Source organism: Aquarana catesbeiana, linkage group LG09 (assembly GCF_042186555.1).
Source record: "Aquarana catesbeiana isolate 2022-GZ linkage group LG09, ASM4218655v1, whole genome shotgun sequence".
Lineage (NCBI taxonomy): Eukaryota > Metazoa > Chordata > Amphibia > Anura > Ranidae > Aquarana > Aquarana catesbeiana.
Window position 1 is genome coordinate 308,687,873 of NC_133332.1, and position 22,829 is coordinate 308,710,701.

The 22,829-nt window shown below is 39.7% G+C and overlaps 1 protein-coding gene across 1 annotated transcript in view; it reads left to right on the forward strand.

The window, feature by feature from the left end:
- Window positions 1-6,240: 6,240 nt before the first annotated feature.
- The window catches only part of LOC141108718 (Krueppel-like factor 5), a 59,327-nt gene continuing 42,738 nt past the window's right edge, over window positions 6,241-22,829 (forward strand). Inside the window, exon 1 of the mRNA XM_073600599.1 lies at window positions 6,241-6,519. Coding sequence (XP_073456700.1) covers window positions 6,370-6,519 — 150 coding nt within the window. The 5' untranslated portion in view covers window positions 6,241-6,369. The remainder of the gene's footprint in view (window positions 6,520-22,829) is intronic.

Here is a 22,829-nt window from a genome sequence, read left to right on the forward strand (position 1 = left end):
ACATTCTTTGTAATAGGAATAAAAGTGATAAAAAATAAATAAACAAAGGGACAGTGTAAAAGATAACTAGATAAAGAAGAAAAAAAATTTTTAAGCGCCCCCCCCCCCCCATCCTTCCGTTCTCTCCTGGATAACTGAACGTATATGTAAGTTGCGCATGTATATGTAAACGCTGTTTGCACCACACATGTGAGGTATTGCCGCAGGGGGTCTCACCCTTCTTACCGGTTATCCCCTGAGAAACGATCAGACAATTTGCACATCTGACCATAGAGATGAACAGTGACCAGATCATCTCTCCTCACCTCTATGATCTAGGAGGACCAGAACAACGTTCTGACATCACTTCCGGCTCAGGGAGGAAGTAAACAAATTTTTTTTTCTTCAAAGAAAAGATCACATTTTTTTTTTTTTTTTTTTTATCTTTTGCTTTTAAAGAAAGGAGAGATTTGAGATCTCGCCATAAAGAGAACCTGTTATCCTTTTTTCTATTACAAGGGATGTTTACATAAAAGTGATAAAAAAATAAATAAATGGACACTGTAATAAATGAATAAATAAGAAAATAAGATTAAAGCGCCCCGTCCCTCCAAGACTGCGTGCAGAAACGAACGCATACGTAAGTCACGCCCGCATTAGTAAACGGCGTTCGCACCACACATGTGCGGTATCTCTACGAATGTTAGAGAGAGAGCAATATTTCTAACTAGGGATGAGCCGAACACTACCCTGTGCGGTTCGCACCAGAACATGCGAACAGGAAAATTTTGTTCGAACACGCGAACACCGTTAAAGTCTATGGGACACGAACATGAATAATCAAAAGTGCTAATTTTAAAGCCTTATATGCAAGATATTGTCATAAAAAGTGTTTGGGGACCCGGGTCCTGCCCCAGGGGACATGGATCAATGCAAAAAAAAGTTTTAAAAACGGCCGTTTTTTCAGGAGCAGTGATTTTAATAATGCTTAAAGTCAAACAATAAAAGTGTAATATCCCTTTAAATTTCGTACCTGGGGGGTGTCTATAGTATGCCTGTAAAGGGGCGCATGTTTCCCGTGTTTAGAACAGTCTGACAGCAAAATGACATTTCGAAGGAAAAAAGCCATTTAAAACTACTCGCGGTTGCCGGTCCGACAATACACATAGAAATTCATTGATAAAAACGGCATGGGAATTCCCCACAGGGGAACCCCGAACCAAAATTTAAAAAAAAAATGATGTGGGGGTCCCCCTAAATTCCATACCAGGCCCTTCAGGTCTGGTACGGATTTTAAGGGGAACCCCGTGCCAAAAAAAAAAAAAAAAAAACGGCGTGGGTTCCCTCCAAAAATCCATACCAGACCCTTATCTGAGCATGCAACCTGGCAGACCGCAGGAAAAGAGGGGGGGACGAGAGAGCGCCCCCCCTCCTGAACCGTACCAGGCCACATGCCCTCAACATTGGGAGGGTGCTTTGGGGTAGCCCCCCAAAACACCTTGTCCCCACATTGATGAGGACAAGGGCCTCATCCCCACAACCCTGGCCGGTGGTTGTGGGGGTCTGCGGGCGGGGGGCTTATCGGAATCTGGAAGCCCCCTTTAACAAGGGGACCCCCAGATCCCGGCCCCCCCCTGTGTGAAATGGTAAGGGGGTACAAAAGTTCCCCTACCATTTCACTAAAAAACTGTCAAAAATGTTAAAAATGACAAGAGACAGTTTTTGACAATTCCTTTATATAAATGCTTCTTCTTTCTTCTTTCTTCTATCTTCCTTCATCTTCTTCTTCTTCTTCTGGTTCTTCTGGCTCTTCTGGTTCTTCTTCTGGCGTTCTCGTCCAGCATCTCCTCCGCAGCGTCTTCTATCTTCTTCTCCTCGGGCCGCTCCGCACCCATGGCATGGGGGGAGGCTCCCGCTCTTCTCTTCATCTTCTTCTCTTCTTCATCTTCTTCTTCATCTTTTTCTTTTCTTCTCTTCTTCTCTTCTTCATTTTCTTCTCCGGGCCGCTCCGCATCCATGCTGGCATGTTGAGGGCATGTGGCCTGGTATGGTTCAGGAGGGGGGGCGCTCTCTCGTCCCCCCCTCTTTTCCTGTGGCCTGCCAGGTTGCGTGCTCGGATAAGGGTCTGGTATGGATACTTGGGGGGACCCCACACCGTTTTTTTTTTTTTTTGGTGCGGGGTTCCCCTTAAAATCCATACCAGACCTAAAGGGTCTGGTATGGAATTTAGGGGGACCCCCACGTCATTTTTTTTTTAAATTTTGGCAGGGGTTCCCCTTAATATCCATACCAGACCTGAAGGGCCTGGTATGGAATTTAGGGGGACCCCCACGTCATTTTTTTTTTAAATTTTGGTTCGGGGCTCCCCTGTGGGGAATTCCCATGCCGTTTTTATCAACGAACTTCTATGTGTATTGTCGGACCGGCAATGCAATAGCCGCGAGTAGTTTTAAATGGCTTTTTTCCTTCGAAATGTCATTTTGCTGTCAGACTGTTCTAAACACGGGAAACATGCGCCCCTTTACAGGCATACTGTAGACACCCCCCAGCTACGAAATTTAAAGGGATATTACACTTTTATTGTTTGACGTTAAGCATTATTAAAATCACTGCTCCTGAAAAAACGGCCGTTTTTAAAACTTTTTTTGCATTGATCCATGTCTCCTGGGGCAGGACCCGGGTCCCCAAACCCTTTTTATGACAATAACTTGTATGTTAGCCTTTAAAATTAGCACTTTAGATTTCTCCCATAGACTTTTAAAGGGTGTTCCGCGGCATTCGAATTTGCCGCGAACACCCCAAATTGTTCGCTATTCGGCGAACTTGCAAACAGCCAATGTTCGAGTCGAACATGAGTTCGACTCGAACTCGAAGCTCATCCCTATTTCTAACACTAGACCTCCTCTGTTACTCTATACTGGTAACCTGTAAAAAAATTTTAAAGCGTCGACTATGGAGATTTTTAAGAACTGTGGTTTGGCGCCATTCCACATACATGCTAGGTATCTATTTACTCAACGTAACATTATCTTTCATGTTCCACAAAAAAAAATGGGGTATATATTGTGCTTTTTTGCATTAAAATTAGTTAAAGTGTATTTTATCCCAAAAAATTGCATTTGAAAAACCGCTGTGCAAATATCATGTGACATAAAAAATTTCAACAATCGACATTTTATTCTCCTTGGCTAAAAAACAATATATATATCTATATCTATAGATATAGATATATAGATATCTATATCTACATCTATAGATATATATAGATAGATTGATATATCTATCTATATATAGATAGATAGATATCTATCTATATATAGATAGATATATATCCAGGGCTTTTTTTCAGTGGGAACACGGGGGAACGCAGTTCCAGCACCTCCAGCACCTCCAGCACTGAATGTATGTACTGGCAAGAGGGTGCTGGAGGGTCTATTGATGCTGGTGGGGATCTGTTTTTGTGTGGGCGCATATTGGTGCTGTTGGGGATTGTCTTATCTTACTGGGGGGGTCAATTGTTGCTGGGTGGGATCTACTGTTGAGGGAGAGGTCTATTGTTGCTGGCTGCTGGAGGGTCTACTGTTGCTGGGGTGGTACTTTGTTGTAGATGGTCCATTGTTGCTGGGGGGGAAGTCTTTTGTTGTGTGGGGATCTATTGTTGCTGGGAGGGGGGTCCTTTGTTTCTGGGGTGGAGTCTATTGTTGCTCATTGCAAGGGATCTGTTTTACAATCTTTGTTTTCATTAACAAATTTCATAGAAATTACTGAGTAGCACAAAATACTTGGTTCTGTATTCTCTGAAAGGTGCTGTACTGGGAGGTGGGTAGGGGGGGTGGAACCAAGGGATGGTGCTCAGAGACGGGTAGGGGGGCAGAGACGAAAGGGTGACTCAGAAGGGGGGAGTTCCTGCACCCATTCCCTGAGAAAAAAGCCCTGTATATATCTATATAGATATAGACATAGATATAGCTATATATAGATATAGATATATACAGTGGGGATGGAAAGTATTCAGACCGCCTTACATTTTTCACTCTTTGTTATATTGCGGCCATTTGCTAAAATCATTTAAGTTCATTTCTTTCCTCATTATTGTACACACAGCCCCCCATATTGTACACACAGCCCCCTATATTGACAGAAAAACACAGAATTGTTGACATTTTTGCAGATTTATTACAAAAGAAATTTTTAACAAAGAAATACTGAAATATCACATGGTCCTAAGTATTCAGACCCTTTGCTCAGTATTTAGTAGAAGCCCCTTTTGATCTAATACAGCCGTGAGTCTTTTTGGGAAAGATGCAACAAGTTTTTCACACCTGGATTTGGGGATCCTCTGCCATTCCTCCTTGCAGATCGTCTCCAGTTCTGTCAGGTTGGATGGTAAATGTTGGTGGACGGCCATTTTTAGGTCTCTCCAGAGATGCTCAATTTGGTTTAAGTCAGGGCTCTGGCTGGACCATTCAAGAACAGTCACGGAGTTGTTGTGAAGCCACTCCTTCATTATTTTAGCTGTGTGCTTAGGGTCATTGTCTTGTTGGAAGGTAAACCTTCGGCCCAGTTTGAGGTCCTGAGCACTCTGGAGCAGGTTTTTGTCCAGGATATCCCTGTACTTGGCCGCATTCATCTTTCCCTCGATTGCAACCAGTCGTCCTGTCCCTGCAGCTGGAAAACACCCCCACAGCATGATGCTGCCACCACCATGCTTCACTGTTGGGACTGTATTGGACAGGTAATGAGCAGTGCCTGGTTTTCTCCACACATACCGCTTAGAATTAAGACCAAAAAGTTCTATCTAGGTCTCAACAGACCAGCAAATCTTATTTCTCACCATCTTGGAGTCCTTCAGGTGTTTTTTAGCAAACTCCATGCAGCTTTCATGTGTCTTGCACTGAGGAGAGGCTTCCGTCGGGCCACTCTGCCATAAAGCCCCGACTGGTGGAGGGCTGCAGTGATGGTTGACTTTCTACAACTTTCTCCCATCTCCCGACTTCATCTCGGGAGCTCAGCCACAGTGATCTTTGGGTTCTTCTTTACCTCTCTCACCAAGGCTCTTCTCCCCCGATAGCTCAGTTTGGCCGGACGGCCAGCTCTAGGAAGGGTTCTGGTCGTCCCAAACGTCTTCCATTTAAGGATTATGGAGGCCACTGTGCTCTTAGGAACCTTAAGTGCAGCAGAAATTTTTTGTAACCTTGACCAGATCTGTGCCTTGCCACAATTCTGTCTCTGAGCTCTTCAGACAGTTGCTTTGACCTCATGATTCTCATTTGCTTCGACATGCACTGTGAGCTGTAAGGTCTTATATAGACAGGTGTATGTCTTTCCTAATCAAGTCCAATCAGTATAATCAAACACAGCTGGACTCAAATGAAGGTGTAGAACCATCTCAAGGATGATCGGAAGAAATGGACAGCAACTGAGTTAAATATATGAGTGTCACAGCAAAGGGTCTGAATACTTAGGACCATGTGATATTTCAGTTTTTCTGTTTTAATAAATCTACAAAAATATCAACAATTCTGTGTTTTTCTGTCAATATGGGGTGCTGTGTATAGATATACAGTATATAATGTTTGTGGGTTCTAAATCATTTTCTAGCAAAAAATACTGATTTTTACTTTTTTTTGTATCAATGTTACATTTTTATTTATTTATTTTTTATTTGTATAAATGTTACATTTTCATTTTTATTTTTGTTTGCATAAATTATATATTTTTATTTAGATTTTTAGATTTTTTTTTTATTTGTATCAATGTTACATTTGTATTTGTATCTTTTTAATTGTACAAATGTTAAATTTTCATTTTTATTTTTGTTTGTATAAATGTTACCTTTTCATTCCCTTTTTTTTGTATAAATGCTACATTATTTTTTCTATTTTTTTTTTATTTTTTATTTTTTGTATAAATTATATATTTTTATTTCTATTTCTATATATTTGTATTTGTATAAATGTTATGATACTATATAATAAAATCAAAGTCACCTCAATAAACTGATGGAAAAGTTTTTTTTTTTTCTTTGTGCAGGGATCTTGGAAAATAGGAGCTCTCCCCTGTATATGTCTTAACACGCACTCAGCATTTCTCTCTGTGTTGCCTGGATTTAATCACTTAAGTCTCTCGCATTCAAACAGGTATCCCAGCCTTAGACATACCTGAACTAACCTTCCTTTCTGATTGGTCACAGATAACCACCTTTCCCCGTCTATTGGCTTAGTGTACCTGTCACTAAAACCCCCAACCCACCCCCTTCCCTGCACTCCACCCTCCCCAGGTATAGGACAGAGACCCTACACTACACTTATTTCCCATCATTTCCAGGGACTCGGCCAGCACACCTCCCTTGTATCCCACCCTACGAATCCCTCCAGCCGGGGTCCAGGCATGACCCTGCAAAGCAGCCCCAGTGACAGCGCTGTCTATTCCCAGTTAAAACCAGTGAATATGTCTGGGGACGGTGGAGAAGATGGGGCTGTTTTTGAGGATATCAAACCTGCGATAAGGATGCTGACAACTCAGCCGGAGATCAGCGAGGTGAGAAACCAACGCAGGGTTGTCAGGGATCTGAAATTTCGCCTTCTTTGTTCGAAACGCACCTTGCCTTGCTTGGCCGCCTAAACCCCTACGATTCGTCATTTTCTGCGTCCGTCTTTTCTGTGTCTTGAGCAATAGTTTCGGTTTCAACCAGAACATGCTGTTCTTTTAAATTTATTTTTACTTTTTTTTTTTTTGAGTTAAGTAAATTTTAATCAATATTTTTTTATTTTAAATACTATTTTTTTATATATACATACAGTATATAATATATATGTAAAAAAATGTTTATTCATTCTATATAAAAAATATGTGTTTACATGTGTACATGTTACATGTGTACACACACATATAGGACATATATACACACACACATACAATCATTTTTTAGTAATATAATATTATTTTAATATATTTTGAGATATATATATATATATATATATATATATATATATATATATATATATATATATATATATATATATATATATATATATATATATATATATATATATATATATATATATATATATATTGTTTTTTTTATTTTGATATATATATATAGAGAGAGAGAGAGGGGGAGAGGGAGAGAGAGAGAGAGAGAGAGAGAGAGAGAGGGAGAGGGAGAGAGAGAGAGAGAGAGAGAGAGAGAGAGAGAGAGAGAGAGATCTATATCTAGGGAGAGAGAGAGAGAGAGGGAGATATAAAATAATATATATTACAATTATAATATACACACACACACATAAATATATATAAATATATTCATATATACACACACACATAATTATATATTTAAAAAATTATATATATAGATAGATATATCTATCTATATATATATAGATAGATATATATAGAGAGAGAGATATATATAGTTATCTATATGTATATAGATATATAAATTTTTTAATTATTATATTATATTCAACACTATATTTTGGCATATTTTATTAAGGTTTGAATGTTATTATTCTTATTACTAAAGAGTGCTATATTAATATATAATTATAAAATGTTATCTATATTAGTTAGTTCTATATTATAATATTGATATATTTAATATATTTATGATTATTTATTTAAATATCACTTTTATTTTTACGGTGTGTCTTCTGCACCCATCGTTTCCTATTTTCGAACGTTACTTTATTTTCAAATTCAAGCAGAATGTTTTTTTTTTTTTTTTTATCTTAACAGATTTTATAGTGACGTGTACTTTTTTGTACTTTAACGTTCTAGAAAGATTTGGATATTTCATGCGCATATATATATATATATGTGTGTGTTGCATATGTATGTTGTTTATCATGTGTACGTGGTCCCTGTGTAGCTGTCACAAGATTATTTTTACAATTTTTCTTTTCTTCTTTTCTTCTTCTTTTTATTATTCAGGTTTTATTATTACTATTGTTTTTATTATTATTTTTTTTTTAATTATTATTATTCAGGATTTATATAGCACCCACAGCTTGTGCAGCACGTTACAAAATGAAGGGAGACAGTACAGTTACAATACAATTCGATACAAGAGGGTTAGGAGGGCCCTGCTCGTGTGAGCTTGCAATCTAAAAGGGAGGGCCAAGTGGTATAAAATCATTTATGGGAGGGGCAAGTGATATAAAATCATTTTCTAGAGGTATTTTGTAGGCTTTTTATTTTTTTAAATATTTTATCAAACTAAATATAACTTTATATATGTTTGCAGATCTTTAATTTTTTTATGAGTTGTTACTTTTATTTCACTGTATATAACTTCATATCTTTCTACTAGGTGTTCTTTTTGTTCTTTATCTAGAAAGGCTGAGATTATTTGTGTTCACGTCTGTACCTTGTATGCACATATTGGCCAGATTGTTATAAGGTGATACCTGTGCAGGTGTCGTAAAATGATAGGAAATCATTTTTTTGTACGTTCGTGCGTGGCTTAATCTGCATCTGCACAAATCAATCAATAAGTCAATAAATATTATGGCTTCATAAGTTAGACTTGCGTAGGAAAAAAAAAAGATTTTTTTTTTTAAATATAGTTCTTTCAAATAAATCTATTAAAAAAATAAATCAGTAAATAAATAAAATTGGTCCATAAGCTAAACTTGTGTAGAAAAAAAACTGATTTTGAATCATATAGTTCTTTCAAATGAATCAATAAAAAAAAAAAACGAATCAATAAATCACTAAATAAATAAAATTGTTCCGTAAGCTAAACTTGTGTAGGAAAAATTATTTTTTAAAAGTACAGTTCTTTCAAATAAATCAATCAACAAATCAATCAATAAGTCAATAAATAATATGGCTTCATAAGTGAGACTTGTGTAGGAAAAAAAATGATTTTTTTTTAAATATAGTTCTCTCAAATAAATCTATTAAAAAAATAAATCAGTAAATAAATAAAATTGGTCCATAAGCTAAACTTGTGTAGAAAAAAAACTGCTTTTGAACCATATAGTTCTTTCAAATAAATCAATAAAAAAAAAAAAACGAATCAATAAATCACTAAATAAATAAAATTGTTCCGTAAGCTAAACTTGTGTAGGAAAAATTATTTTTTAAAAGTACAATTCTTTCAAATAAATCAATCAACAAATCAATCAATAAGTCAATAAATAATATGGCTTCATAAGTGAGACTTGTGTAGGAAAAAAAATTGTTTTTTTTTTTAAATATAGTTATTTCAAATAAATCTATTAAAAAAATAAATCAGTAAATAAATAAAATTGGTCCATAAGCTAAACTTGTGTAGAAAAAAACTGATTTTGAATCATATAGTTCTTTGAAATAAATCAATGAAAAAACAAATCAATAAATCAGTGAGTAAATAAAAATAAAAATAAATAAAAATTGCTCCATAAGCTAAACGTGTGTAGGAAAAATGTATTTTTTTTTCTTTCAAATAAATAAATTAAAAAATAAATCAATAATATTGCTTCATAAGTTAGACTTTTTTTTTTTTAAATCTAGGACTTTCAAATCAATAAATCAAAAAATAAATCAATAAATCAGTAAATAAATAAAATGGCTCCATAAGCTAAACTTGTGTAGGAAAAATGTTTTTTTTTTTTTTAAATACAGTTCTTTCAAATAAATCAGTAAGTCAGTAAATACATTATAGTGCTCCAAAAGTTAGACTTGTGTAGATGAAATCATTTTCTCCATTATTTTCCAATCTAATTTGAAGTAATTGCTGATGACTTCCACACGCAGCCACATGTTGGTGTCTCCTCGAGGTGCCTGGAGCAAGTATCTCAATGTACAGATTCCTTGTGTAGAAGAACCCCCTGGGGATAAGATTAGGTATTTTATTAGGGAGGGGAGGCAAAAGCCGACGGTCCTACCTGTTCAACAGGATTCTGCCAGCAGATATACAGAAATATAAATACACACCTACCTACCTACAAAGAAAATTAGCTCTGATGTGTGTTTCCTAATCACTTTCATCTAACCCTACTTTGGTTGTCAATTAATTATAACGCTTGTAATTATTTAATTTGCTGGAAGGCAGAGTAACCCGACTTCTACCGGTATTCATATTAAACCAGGATTTGATCTAATTGATACATTATGCTTAAAGTGGTACCAAAGGTCAGAAATACTTACCTTAGTTCCTCTGGTCCAACACCCGCAGGTCCCTTGTCCACACTGGTATCTTCTCCCAGGCTTCTTCTAGGTGCCAGTCTTCAGATGTCTTCAGGCGTATCAATTGCCTTTGTTTTTTTAACTTTAGTTCCACTTTAAAGGATATCAAATATTTTTTTTGGATAAGGAGTATGGTTAAAATGCCTGACTTTTCTTTTTTTTTTTTTTTTTTTTTTTGTTGCCTGTATACCATTGGGGATATTTCTCTTCACTTCCTGTCCTGCAGACCGAACAGGAAGTGAGCTGTCATCGGGAACAAGTGTCCCCATTTTGAAGATTCCCCGCCATTTCTGTTCTGGTCACCACTCAATAGTTTGGATTACTTATTGCTTTAGTCCAGGGGTCTCCCAACTTTCTAAACAAAGGGCCAGTTTACTGTCCTTCCGACTTTAGGGGGCCGGGCTGTGGTCAGTGGGAGTAGATAATACCTCTGGCTTGGTGGTCAGCAGGAGTAAAAAAAATTTAAAAAATGACATAGCATCCCTGTGGTTAGTAGGAGAAGGAATAATGCCCCATCTTTAATATTCCCCATTGTTGGTGTCAGTGAGAGTAATAGTGTACCGTCATTGGTGTCAGTGAGAGTAATAGTGCCCTATCACCCTTTGTTGGTGTCAGTGGGAGGAATAGTGCTCCATCTTTGGTGTCATTGGAAGAAATAATTCGCCCCATCCTTGGTGTCAGTGAGAGAACTAACGCTCCATTGTTGGTGTCAGTGAAAGTAAGAGTGCCAATTGTTAGTGTTAGTTGGAGAAGTAGTGCCATAATTTTGGTATCAGTGGGAGGAATAGTGTCCTATCAATGGTATCAGTGCGAGGAATAGTGCCCCATCATTGGTGTCAGTGGGAGGAATAGTGACCCATCATTGGTATCAGTGGGAGGAATAGTGCCCCATCATTGGTGTCAGTGGAAGAATAGGGTCCCATCATTGGTATCAGTGGAAGAATAGTTCCCCATCATTGGTATCAGTGGACGGAATAGTGTCCCATCATTGGTATCAGTGGGAGGAATAGTGCCCCATCATTGGTATCAGTGGGAGGAATAGTGCCCCATCATTGGTATCAGTAGGAGGAATAGTGCCCCATCATTGGTATTAGTGGGAGGAATAGTGACCCATCATTGGTATTAGTGGGAGGAATATGGTCCCATCATTGGTATCAGCGGAAGAATAGTTCCCCATCATTGAACAGTGGGAGGAATAGTGCTCCATCATTGGTATCAGTGGGAGGAATAGTGCTCCATCATTGGTGTCAGTGGGAGGAATAGTGTCCCATCATTGGTGTCAGTGGAAGAATAGTTCCTCATCATTGGTATCAGTGGGAGGAATAGTGCCCCGTCATTGTTATCAGTGCGAGGAGTAGTGCCCCATCATTGGTATCAGTGGGAGGAATAGTGTCCCATTATTGGTGTCAGTGGAAGAATAGCGCCCCATCATTGGTATAAGTGGGAAGAGTAGTGCCCCATCATTGGTGTCAGCGGGAGGAAAAGTTCCCCATCATTGGTGTCAGTAGGATTAATAGTGTCCCAAGGCCCAGATAAAGGCATGTAAAAGGGCACAGCTGGCCCACAGGCCACAGTTTAGAGATCATTGCTTTAGTCCATCGAAGCTTGAACACCTTTGCTCTGCGGTCAGTGAAAATGTTACATGGTTAGTCTGAATAAAAAAGGAGACAAGTCCATCTAGTTCAACCAATATAAAAATATTAAAATAAACAGAAATTCCCCATATACAGTATCCTATACTCATAACTGATCCAGAGGAAGGCAAAAAAAATTTATAGAGCTTGGCCCAACTTGCTCCAGCAGGGAAAAAACACATTTCTTCAGATTATTTCTCTCATGCTTCAAAATCCCCTTTTTCACATCAGGGGTCAGGAAGAAATGTGGTTTTCATCAGAAACCCTTACACATGGATGTCTCCAAACATGTCTAGTAAATAAACCAAATACACAAGTTGAATGACATGCAAACAAATTATTAAATGTGCGTCAAAGTTTTCGTAAAAGCTCTCCCACTTCAAAAGAATTTTCTAATCTAAATTTTGTTAGCATTTTAGTTTAGCTTGAGGAGAAATGGAATATAGTCCTTTAAAATACATCTAAAGCCAACATTTTTTATGGTTTCGCATAGGGTAGGGTTAAAACTGCTGTCGTTTTTTGTTTGCCACCTACAGCTCATGGTACATTAGCCACACCACATTGGTAGTCAATGAGAGAAGGCCCTTCCTTACATCAGTGGTCAGGGAGGACAGTTTCCTTCACAGTAGTGTTCAATGAGAAAAATTCTCATCTCAGTGGTGGTTAGTGGTGGGCCCCCCATACATTAGGGGTCAGTGGGAAGACTGCTCCTTACATTGGAGGTCAGTGTGAAGAATGCTCTTTACATTGGCAGCCAGTGGGAAGAATGTTCCTTACATTGATGGTCAGTGAGAAGAATACTCTTTACATTGGAGGTCAGTGGGAAGAATGCTCCTTACATTGGAGGTCAGTGGGAAGAATGTTCCTTACATTGGTGATCAGTGGGAAGAATGTTCCTTACATTGGTGATCAGTGGGAAGAATGCTCCTTACATTGGTGATCAGTTGGAAGAATGCTCCTTTCATTGGTGGTCAGTGTGAAGAATGCTCCTTACATTGGTGGTCAGTGGGAAGATTGTTCCTTACATTGGTGGCCAGTGGGAAGAATATTCCAATTGCAGACAGTAAACATAATTACTAGTGTCAGTGATTACTTACCTGAGAAATGAGAGGAGAAACTCCATAGGTCCCACTCTTGTGGATCTGCTAAGAGGTGTTGGTGCAGAACTGTGAGCACCGTCAACCAGGAGATCAACCCATCACTGGTCACTGCTTAAGGAGACCCTAGAACCCCTTAGGTTTTCACAGAACCCTGGTTGAGAAAGGCTGATCTAAAATAAGGACCATCCCCTCTATGCTGTCATCAGAAGAGATGTCCCCAGTTGAAGATAAACATTCTAATTCATTTTCTGGTGACAACTCAAAAGCTTGGATTTCCAATCATTTTCTATACTGGTGACAGCAGGACAAATAGAGAGGCTGAATTTCTCAAGTTGGAAGGAAGACAGCGATGAAAACCACAAAAGACATACAAATGGGTGCCAAACCACAGAGTGGGAGTCCAAAGTGCCTTTAGTTGTTTGTATTACAATCACATAAATGCAGCCAACTTGTTTCAGGTGCAACAAGACGCCCCTTTAACGCCTCATGTCATTAATGTTAATATCATTAGAAGCAGAGTGGTTGGCTTGGGTAATATATTGAGGCGAGATTAGTGATGTAGCTCAGAGTAGAGTTGTATATGGCTTTGTATGTTGTTAGTATTGTGAATTTTATTTGTTGGGCAATAGGAAGTCAGTGGTGGGATTGGCCGAAAGCGGCAGAGGACACTGAATGGTTGGAAAGGCAGGTGAGCCTGGCAGTAGCATTCATGATGGACTAAAGGAGGATAGCCTGTGTAGAGGTAGACCAAAAACGATAAGGTCAAGGCAAGAGATAACATGGGAGTGAATCAGAAGCTTGGTGGTCTCATCGGTTAGGAAGGGGTGTATTTTGAAAATGTACAAAGGTAGAGGTCTACAAGACTTGAACAGTGGTTGGATTTGGGGATGAAAGGACAGGTGAAAGCCCAGGATTACATCTAGCGCCCTGATATGAGTGGACAGAATCTAGCTTGTGTTGGAGACCGCGCTGGATTGACTGGATTGGTCATTGGTCCTGAGTGGGTATTTGTGTGGCCAAAAGGAAGAAAAAGTCTTCTGGAGGATAGTGCCCAGTAATGGATGATGGTGGTGGGCCCTCTCAGGGATTGGGCTGCTGCCTTCTGTGCGACCCTAAGGTCGTTTCAGCATATAGACTTAGATAAAAAGAAAGGAGCACCCGGTGTCCAAATAGTACGCAGGAACAGCCCCGAAGAAGAGGAAATCTATTCCGCTGAAACACTTTGGCTTGATGTACATGTTGCTAATTTTTATTAAAGGTCCATGAACTATATTTTAGAAGTCCCATTTCCCTGGACACCGGTTGCTCCTTTCTTTAGCTGTATTATTAATCTCAGGGCTTTTTTTTTTCAGAGAATAGGTGCAGGTACTCCAATCTGCCCCAAGTCACCCCTTGTCTCCACCCCTGACCTACCTCTGAGCCCTTGTCTCCGCCCCCTATCCACCTCCTAGTACTACTCCTTATTAGAGAATGCAGAGCCAAGTATAATTTTGTGTTGTTAAGTAATTTGTATGGAATTGGTTAATGATAATAGACCCCCCAGCAGCGGCGTAGCTAGGGGGTGGCTTCTGAGGCTAAAGCCCCGAATCTGGGACCCATAGCCCCAAGTCTCTTACTGGGAGCACTGCAACGGTGCCGTACTCCCGCGGCAGTCCCGATTCCTGCTCACCACTGACTGACATTCCAGCCGTGGCTGGTTGCTAGAACCGCCCAGCATCTAGCAACCAACCATGTTACTCCGCCCCCTGGCATTCAGCGGAGAGCAGAACTTTCCTGGCTTGCAGCCTTCTCCTGGGCTGGCTGCTGCCACACCTCCCTGTTCACTGTCTCCTCAGTGATTGGTTGCTATCAACCAACCAACCACAGTTTGTCTAACTCCGCTCCCTCAACAATAGATCCTTTCCAGCAACAATAGACCCTCCCCCCAGGAACAACATACCCCCCAGCAACAATAGATCTGCCCCAGAAACAATAGACCCCTGCCTGCAACAATAGATCCTCCAGAAGCCAGCATCAAAAGACCCTCCCTCATCAACAGTAGATCCTCCAACAACATAAGAACCCCAGAGCAGCAATAGATCCCCCCAACAGCAACAACAGATGCCCCCAGCTACAATAGATCCCCAAAAATCAGTAGCAATAGACCTTCCAGCACACCCCAGCCCCTTTGCCATTACATGCTGTGCTGGAGGTGGGGGGACTGCTTTCCCGCTAAATAAAAGCCCTGATTGCTCTTGATGGAAAACTCATAGAAGAGGGCCTTATAGACTAGAGGACTTATAGATTCTTCCTGAACCTCAGGTCTGGTGGGGTTTAATGCATCATAAAGGTCTTCTCAAGTAGAAATGTAGATCTTAGGGCAAACGCATTGAACAAAATTATATGCTGTGTGACTTTCTTGTACGGCACGTTCACACAAGGAACACTCTTTTACTGTTGCAATTTTCTGGTATGTTACAAAGTAACATACTTGTGCTCTCGAAGCTTGAGCATTAGAGTGACAGCACAGATACAAAGCAGACATATATGAAACATTAATGATTGCCGTTAGCCATCTCAGGTGTGCAAGAGGGCACGAACACAGGAGTGGCTGGTTAATCATTAAATCTATTTCTATTGTAATATCACAAAGTTACCTCATTCCATACAACCGGTATAGTGGAGATAACAATTATTGCCTTACCTATGATTGTGGAAACTTCGAGAGGCAAAACATACACATACATAATTGTATCTGTTTATAGTCTTATGAAAGACTATAAGCAGCTAAAAGGGGTTGCAAAGATATCCAAAAACAGCTAAGGAATCCACAAATAGTACACTACAAGGCCAACAGTTTGTGGACCATCATATGAGGACATCTCATTCCAACACCATGAACGTTAGTTATGAAGATGACTTTTTTTAAAGTCTATAAAAGTGTCCACTCTTCTGGGAATGCTTTCCACAACATTTGGGGGTGTGCCTGGGGTACTTTTTTCATTTGTGAGGTGTCTGGTATTGGATGAGAAGGCGTGATCCCAAAGGTGTTCAGTAGGATTGAGGTCGGCTACTGATGTTGGATGAAAAGACCTGATCCCAAAGGCATTCAGTAGGGTTGAGGTCAGGTACTGATGTTGTATAAGAAGACCCGATCCAAAGGTGATCAGTGGGATTGAGGTCAGGTACTGATGTTTGATGAAAAGACCTGATCCAAAGGCCATGGGTGTTCAGTAGTTCAGTAGGGTTGAGGTCAGGTACTGATGCTGTTTTGAAAAGACGTGATCCCAGAGGTATTCAATAGGGTTGAGGTCAGATAATGATAGTAAATGAGAAAACCTGATCCCAAAGCTGTTCGGTAGAGCTTGAGTTCATAATATGTGTGACAATAGCAAATGAATATTTGCTTTTGTCACATTGATCCTCCTTCTGGCGAATCAAGTAAGCGGGTCCTGAAACCCATCACCCGATGGGCAGAAAGGACAGGCAATCCTGTTGGAAGCCTAGGAGGAGAAGGAAGGAGACGCATGGCGGAAACTGCTGTGATGCAGAGGAGGAGATGCAATGGAAGCCGCCACCCTCTGCCCGTAAGAGCGATGCCCCCTCGTGACCTAGATGGGATAAGTGCGAGGCTGAGTGACCGAACGACTGTGGGAGGGGAGGGGGGTGGTGCGGGTTACCCGACCAACAGATAGCGCCAGGGGGGGTTGTTTTCAGCCCCAACAAAAAAAATAAAACACCAGCTGCCACTGGTTGGTAAGGTTGAGGTCAGGTATTGATGTTGGATGAAAAGACCTGATCCCAAAGGTATTCAGTAGGGTTGAGGTTGGATAATGATAGTAAATGAGAAGACCTGATCCCAAAGATGTTCGGTAGGGATGAGTGTTCATAATAAATATTATAATTCATCCCAAAGGTGTTTAGTAGGGTTGAGGGCAGGTACTGAAGTTGGATGAGAAGACCTGATCCCAAAAGTGTTCAGTAGGTTTGTGGTCAGGTACTGATGTCGGATGAGAAGACCTGACTCCAAAGGTGTACAATAGGGTTGAGGTCAGGTACTGATGTTGGATGGGAAGAAATGACACCAAAGATGTTCAGTGGGGTTGAGGTCAGGTACTGATTTTGGAAGAGAAGACCTGATCCCAAAGGTGATCGGTAGGGTTGAGGTCAGGTATCATTGTTGAATGAGAAGACCTCATCCCAAAGGTGTTCAGTAGGGTTGAGGTCTGGTACTAATATTGGATGAGAAGACCTGACCCCAAAGATGTTTATTGGGGCTGAGGTCAGGTACTGATGTTGGATGAGAAGACCTGGCTCAGAATCGCCATTCCAATTTATCCCCAAGGTGTTCAGTAGGGTTGAGCTTAGGTACTAATGTTGGATGAGAAGACCTGATCCCAATGGTGATCGGTAGGGTTGAGGTCAGGTATTATTGTTGAACGAGAAGACCTCATCCCTAAGGTGTTCAGTAAGGTTGAGGTCAGGTACTGATGTTGGATGAGAAGACCTGATCCCAAAGATGTTCATTGGGGTTGAGGTCAGGTACTGATGTTGGATGAGAAGACCTGGATGACCATTCCAATTCATCCCAAAGGTGTTTAGTAGGGTTGAGGTTGGAGCTCTGTGCAGGACATTTAGATTCCTCCTCAACAAGCTGGTCAAAACATATCTTTATGGAGCTGCACACAGGGAACAGAAAAATGCCTTCTCAAAGGGCTTTGTGCAGGCCACTTGAATTGCTGAACACCAAACTCATCAAACCATGTCTTTACAAAGCTAGCTTTCAGCATCTGGACTTGACCATAACTACATAATAAGTAGCAATTATTATTATGGTCAGTGAAGTTTTTCCAAGAAATTATGTATTTGCTAACTAGGAAACCCCTAATATGCCCTTTATTGTGTGGGGCCAGGGCTGCTGCAGGGTGGTCCTATAGGATTTGATGATGCAAAAAGAGGGTATTTCAAGAGGTCTATGGGTTCTGGCATAGTCATGAGTGGAAATAGAGCCCAGTTTCAGAAATTCCTCCTTATATAAGTAGCCTCTAAGATTAGAACACTTCCTGTTCAATGGTCATTCTGGCAGTTTAGTAAATATTGGTGAAGCATGTGACCGGCACAGATAAGATGATCGATAAGATGATCGATAAGATATGTCAGAAAGAAAATATGGAAAGCAGGTGCTTTCTGCATGTCTGCAACCCAAAAAATATATTAGGGAAATGATCTAGGATAATGTGTAAAGAGTATGACGTCAGGCAGTATGTGCAGGAGAGGAGTGTGGAGGGTATGACAATGGGCAGTATGTACAGGAGAGGAGTGCTGAGCGTATGACAGTGGGCACTATGTACAGGAGAGGAGTGTGGAGGGTATGACAGTGGGCAGTATGTACAGGAAAGGAGTGCAGAGGGTATGACAGTGGGCAGTATGTACAGGAAAGGAGCACAGAGGGTATGACAGTGGGCAGTATGTACTGGAAAGGAGTGCAGGGGGTATGAGAGTGGGCAGAATGTACAGGAAAGGAGTGCAGATGATATGACAATGGGCAGTATGTACAGGAAAGGAGTGCAGAGGGTATGACAGTGTCCAGAGTGTACAGGAAAGGAGTGCAGATGGTATGACAATGGGCAGTATGTACAGGAGAGGAGTGCTGAGGGTATGACAGGGGGCAGTATGTACAGGAAAGGAGTGCAGAGGGTATGACAGTAGGCAGTATGTATGGGAAAGGAGTGCAGAGGGTATGACAGGGTTCAGTATGTATAGAAGAGGAGTGTGGAGGATATGACAGTGGGCAGTATGCACAGGAAAGGAGTGCAGAGGGTATGACAGTGGGTAGTATGTACAGGAAAGGAGTGCAGAGGGTATGACAGTGGGCGGTATGTACAGGAAAGGAGTGCAGATGGTATGACAATGGGCAGTATGTACAGGAGAGGAGTGCTGAGGGTATGACAGTGGGCAGTATGTACAGGAAAGGAGTGCAGAGGGTATGACAGTGGGCAGTATGTACAGGAAAGGAGTGCAGAGGGTATGACAGTGGGCAGTATGTACAGGAAAGGAGTGCAGAGGGTATGACAGTGGGCAGTATGTACGGGAAAGGAGTGCAGAGGGTATGACAGTGGGCAGTATGTACAGGAAAGGAGTGCAGATGGTATGACAGTGGGCAGTATGTATAGGAGAGGAGTGTGGAGGGTATGACAGTGGCCAGTATGTACATGAAAGGAGTGCAGAGGGTATGACAGGGTTCAGTATGTATAGGAGAGGAGTGTGGAGGGTATGACAGTGGGCAGTATGTACAGGAGAGGAGTGTGGAGGGTATGACAGTGGGCAGTATGTACAGGAGAGGAGTGTGGATGGAATGACAGTGGGCAATATAAACAGGAGAGGAGTGCAGAGGGTATGACAGTGGACAGGGTTGCTATCACTCTGTGTTTGGTTATACACATTATATACAGTATATAGATATGTATCTGTGCCTACCTCTAATACAAATATGCTGTATGACCTGTTTACGATATCAGTGAATAAATCAGCCCCGGGAGCTTGTAAAGCTATAGTAAATATAAACCCTTGTATAAGTCTAAAGAAAACTGCTGGCAACATACCGTACAATTCAACACTTGTAAAGTTTTATTATTCTAGGACAAGCAACACAAAAGCCATTCCTGGGATCTGCTCCAATGCATTTTACCACCAATTAGGCTTAATTGTCTGCCTCTATTGGCATGCTTTTTATAAAAAAATATTAATATGATTAAAAATTGTGTATATAGACAACACTGAAGAAATGACACTTTGCTACAATGTAAAGTAGTGAGTGTACAGCTTGTATAACAGTGTAAATTTGCTGTCCCCTCAAAATAACTCAACACACAGCCATTAATGTCTAAACCGCTGGCAACAAAAGTGAGTACACCCCTAAGTGAAAATGTCCAAATTGGGCCCAATTAGCTATTTTCCCTCCCCGGTGTCATGTGTCTCGTTAGTGTTACAAGGTCTCAGATGTGAATGGGGAGCAGGTGTGTTAAATTTGGTGTTATCGCTCTCACTCTCTCATACTGGTCACTGGAAGTTCAATATGTTACCTCATGGCAAAGAACTCTCTGAGGATCTGAAAAAAAGAATTGTTGCTCTACATAAAGATGGCCTAGGCTATAAGAAGATTGCCAAGACCCTGAAACTGAGCTGCAGCACGGTGGCCAAGACCATACAGCGGTATAACAGGACAGGTTCCACTCAGAACAGGCCTCGCCATGGTCCACCAAAGAAGTTGAGGTCACGTGCTCAGCGTCATATCCAGAGGTTGTCTTTGGGAAATAGACATATGAGTGCTACCAGCATTGCTGCAGAGGTTGAAGGGGTGGGGGGGTCAGCCTGTCAGTGCTCAGACCATACACCGCACACTGCATCAAATTGGTCTGCATGGCTGTCATCCCAGAAGGAAGCCTCTTCTAAAGATGATGCACAAGAAAGTCCGCAAACAGTTTGCTGAGGACAAGCAGACTAAGGACATGGATTACTGGAACCATGTCATGTGGTCTGATGAGACCAAGATAAACGTATTTGGTTCAGATGGTGTCAGGCGTGTGTGGAGGCAACCAGGTGAGGAGGACAAAGACAAGTGTGTCTTGCCTACAGTCAAGCATGGTGGTGGGAGTGTCATGGTCTGGGGCTGCATGAGTGCTGCCGGCACTGGGGAGCTACAGATCATTGAGGGGACCATGAATGGCAACATGTACTGTGACATACTGAAGCAGAGCATGATCCCCTCCCTTCAGAGACTGGGCCGCAGGGCAGTATTCCAACATGATAACCACCCCAAACACACCTCCAAGATGATCACTGCCTTGCTAAAGAAGCTGAGGGTAAAGGTGATGGACTGGCCAAGCATGTCTCCAGACCTAAACCCTATTGATCATCTGTGGGACATCCTCAAACAGAAGGTGGAGGGGCGCAAGGTCTCTAACATCCACCAGCTCTGTGATGTCGTCATGGAGGAGGGGAAGAGGACTCCAGTGACAACCTGTGAAGCTCTGGTGACCTCCATGCCCAAGAGGATTAAGGCAGTGCTGGAAAATAATGGTGGCCACACAAAATATTGATACTTTGGGCCCAATCTGGACATTTTCACTTAGGGGTGTACTGACTTTTGTTGCCAGCGGTTTAGACATTAATGGCTGTGTGTTGAGTTATTTTGAGGGGACAGCAAATTTACACTGTTATACAAGCTGTACACTCACTACTTTACATTGTAGACAAGTGTCATTTCTTCAGTGTTGTCACATGAAAAGATAGAAGAAAATATTCACAAAAAATGTGAGGGGTGTACTGACTTTTGTGAGATACTGTATATATATTTAAAAAATATAATATAAATAATATTAATAATTTATAAAATAGCCTATACAATAGTAACAATAATAATAATGCATACTTTAAAAAAAAAAATATTATTAATATAAAAATTATGTATAAAATATAATATAAATAATTAATAAAATAGCCTATACAATATTAACAATAATAATAATGCATACTTTTTATTTTTTTTTTAAATATTATATTATTAGTAATATTAAAAATATGTATTAAATATAAAATAAAATATAAATAATATTAATAATTAATAAAATAGCCTATACAATATTAACAACAATAATAATAATGCATATGTTTTATTAAAAAAATCATTATTATTAATATAAAACATATGTATAAAATATAAAATAAAACGTACATAATATTAATAATTAATAAAATAGCCTATACAATATTAACCATAATAATAATGCATACTTTTTATTTAAAAAAAAAATATTATTAGTAATATAAAAAATATGTATAAAATATAAAATAAAATATAAATATTAATAATTAATAATTAATAAAACAGCCTATACAATTTTAACAATAATAACAATCCATACTTTTTATTTAAAAAAATATTATTAATATAAAAAATATGTATAAAATATAAAATAAAATATAAATAATATTAATAATTATCAATTAATACAATAGCCTATACAATATTAACAATAATAATAATGCATACTTTTTATTTAAAAAAAAAATGATTAGTAATATAAAAAATATGTATAAAATATAAAATAAAATATAAATAATATTAATAATTAATACAATAGCCTATACAATATTAACAATAATAATAATGCATACTTTTTATAAAAAAAATATTATTAATATTAAAAATATGTATAAAATATAAAATAAAATATAAATAATATTAATAATTAATAATATAAAATATACAATAATAACAATAATTTAAATAATAATAATAATAGGTAATAAAATAAAAATACAAAATAAAAATATAAAATCCATTTTCCCACCCTTTTCTTTTATCCTTTGTTACATCTCAACACTGCCAATCTCCTTCACTCTCTTTCAGGCACCTCAGGTCTTCACGCACGCAATGCAGATCATCGCGCTGGCCGGGGCTCCCTGATAAATACCACAGTGGGCCATGCCTGCGCATTGTGCGTCAGCATGGCCTATACAATTACTTTGATTTCACTGCACACTGTGAACTTCTCACAATGTGCATTAGAAGCTGCAGCAGGTCAGATAGAGCTCCGCCTCATTTCCTGGCTGGAGGACGTCCAGCATCATCTAGCCCTTTCCTCCTCAGGCTGACTATCACCAGCCCAACCCTTTTTTAATTTATTGGATATTAGTTCTTTCAATCATGGAGGCTTAGTGTCACATGTGGCAGGCCACATGAAAAGGCAGCCTGCCAAGGAACACCCACCCCTCCAGACTGACACCCACCCATCAGGGCATTTTGATATTTGCACAACTCCCCCCAAAAGGGGAGGGGTTACGCAAATATAAAAAATGTCAAAAGTCTGCCTTAACTGTGAACACCAGGCAGACCGTTAAATACACAAATGAAACACATATATATGAGGACTGCCAAAAAGGTTTGAATTTATGTCCATTC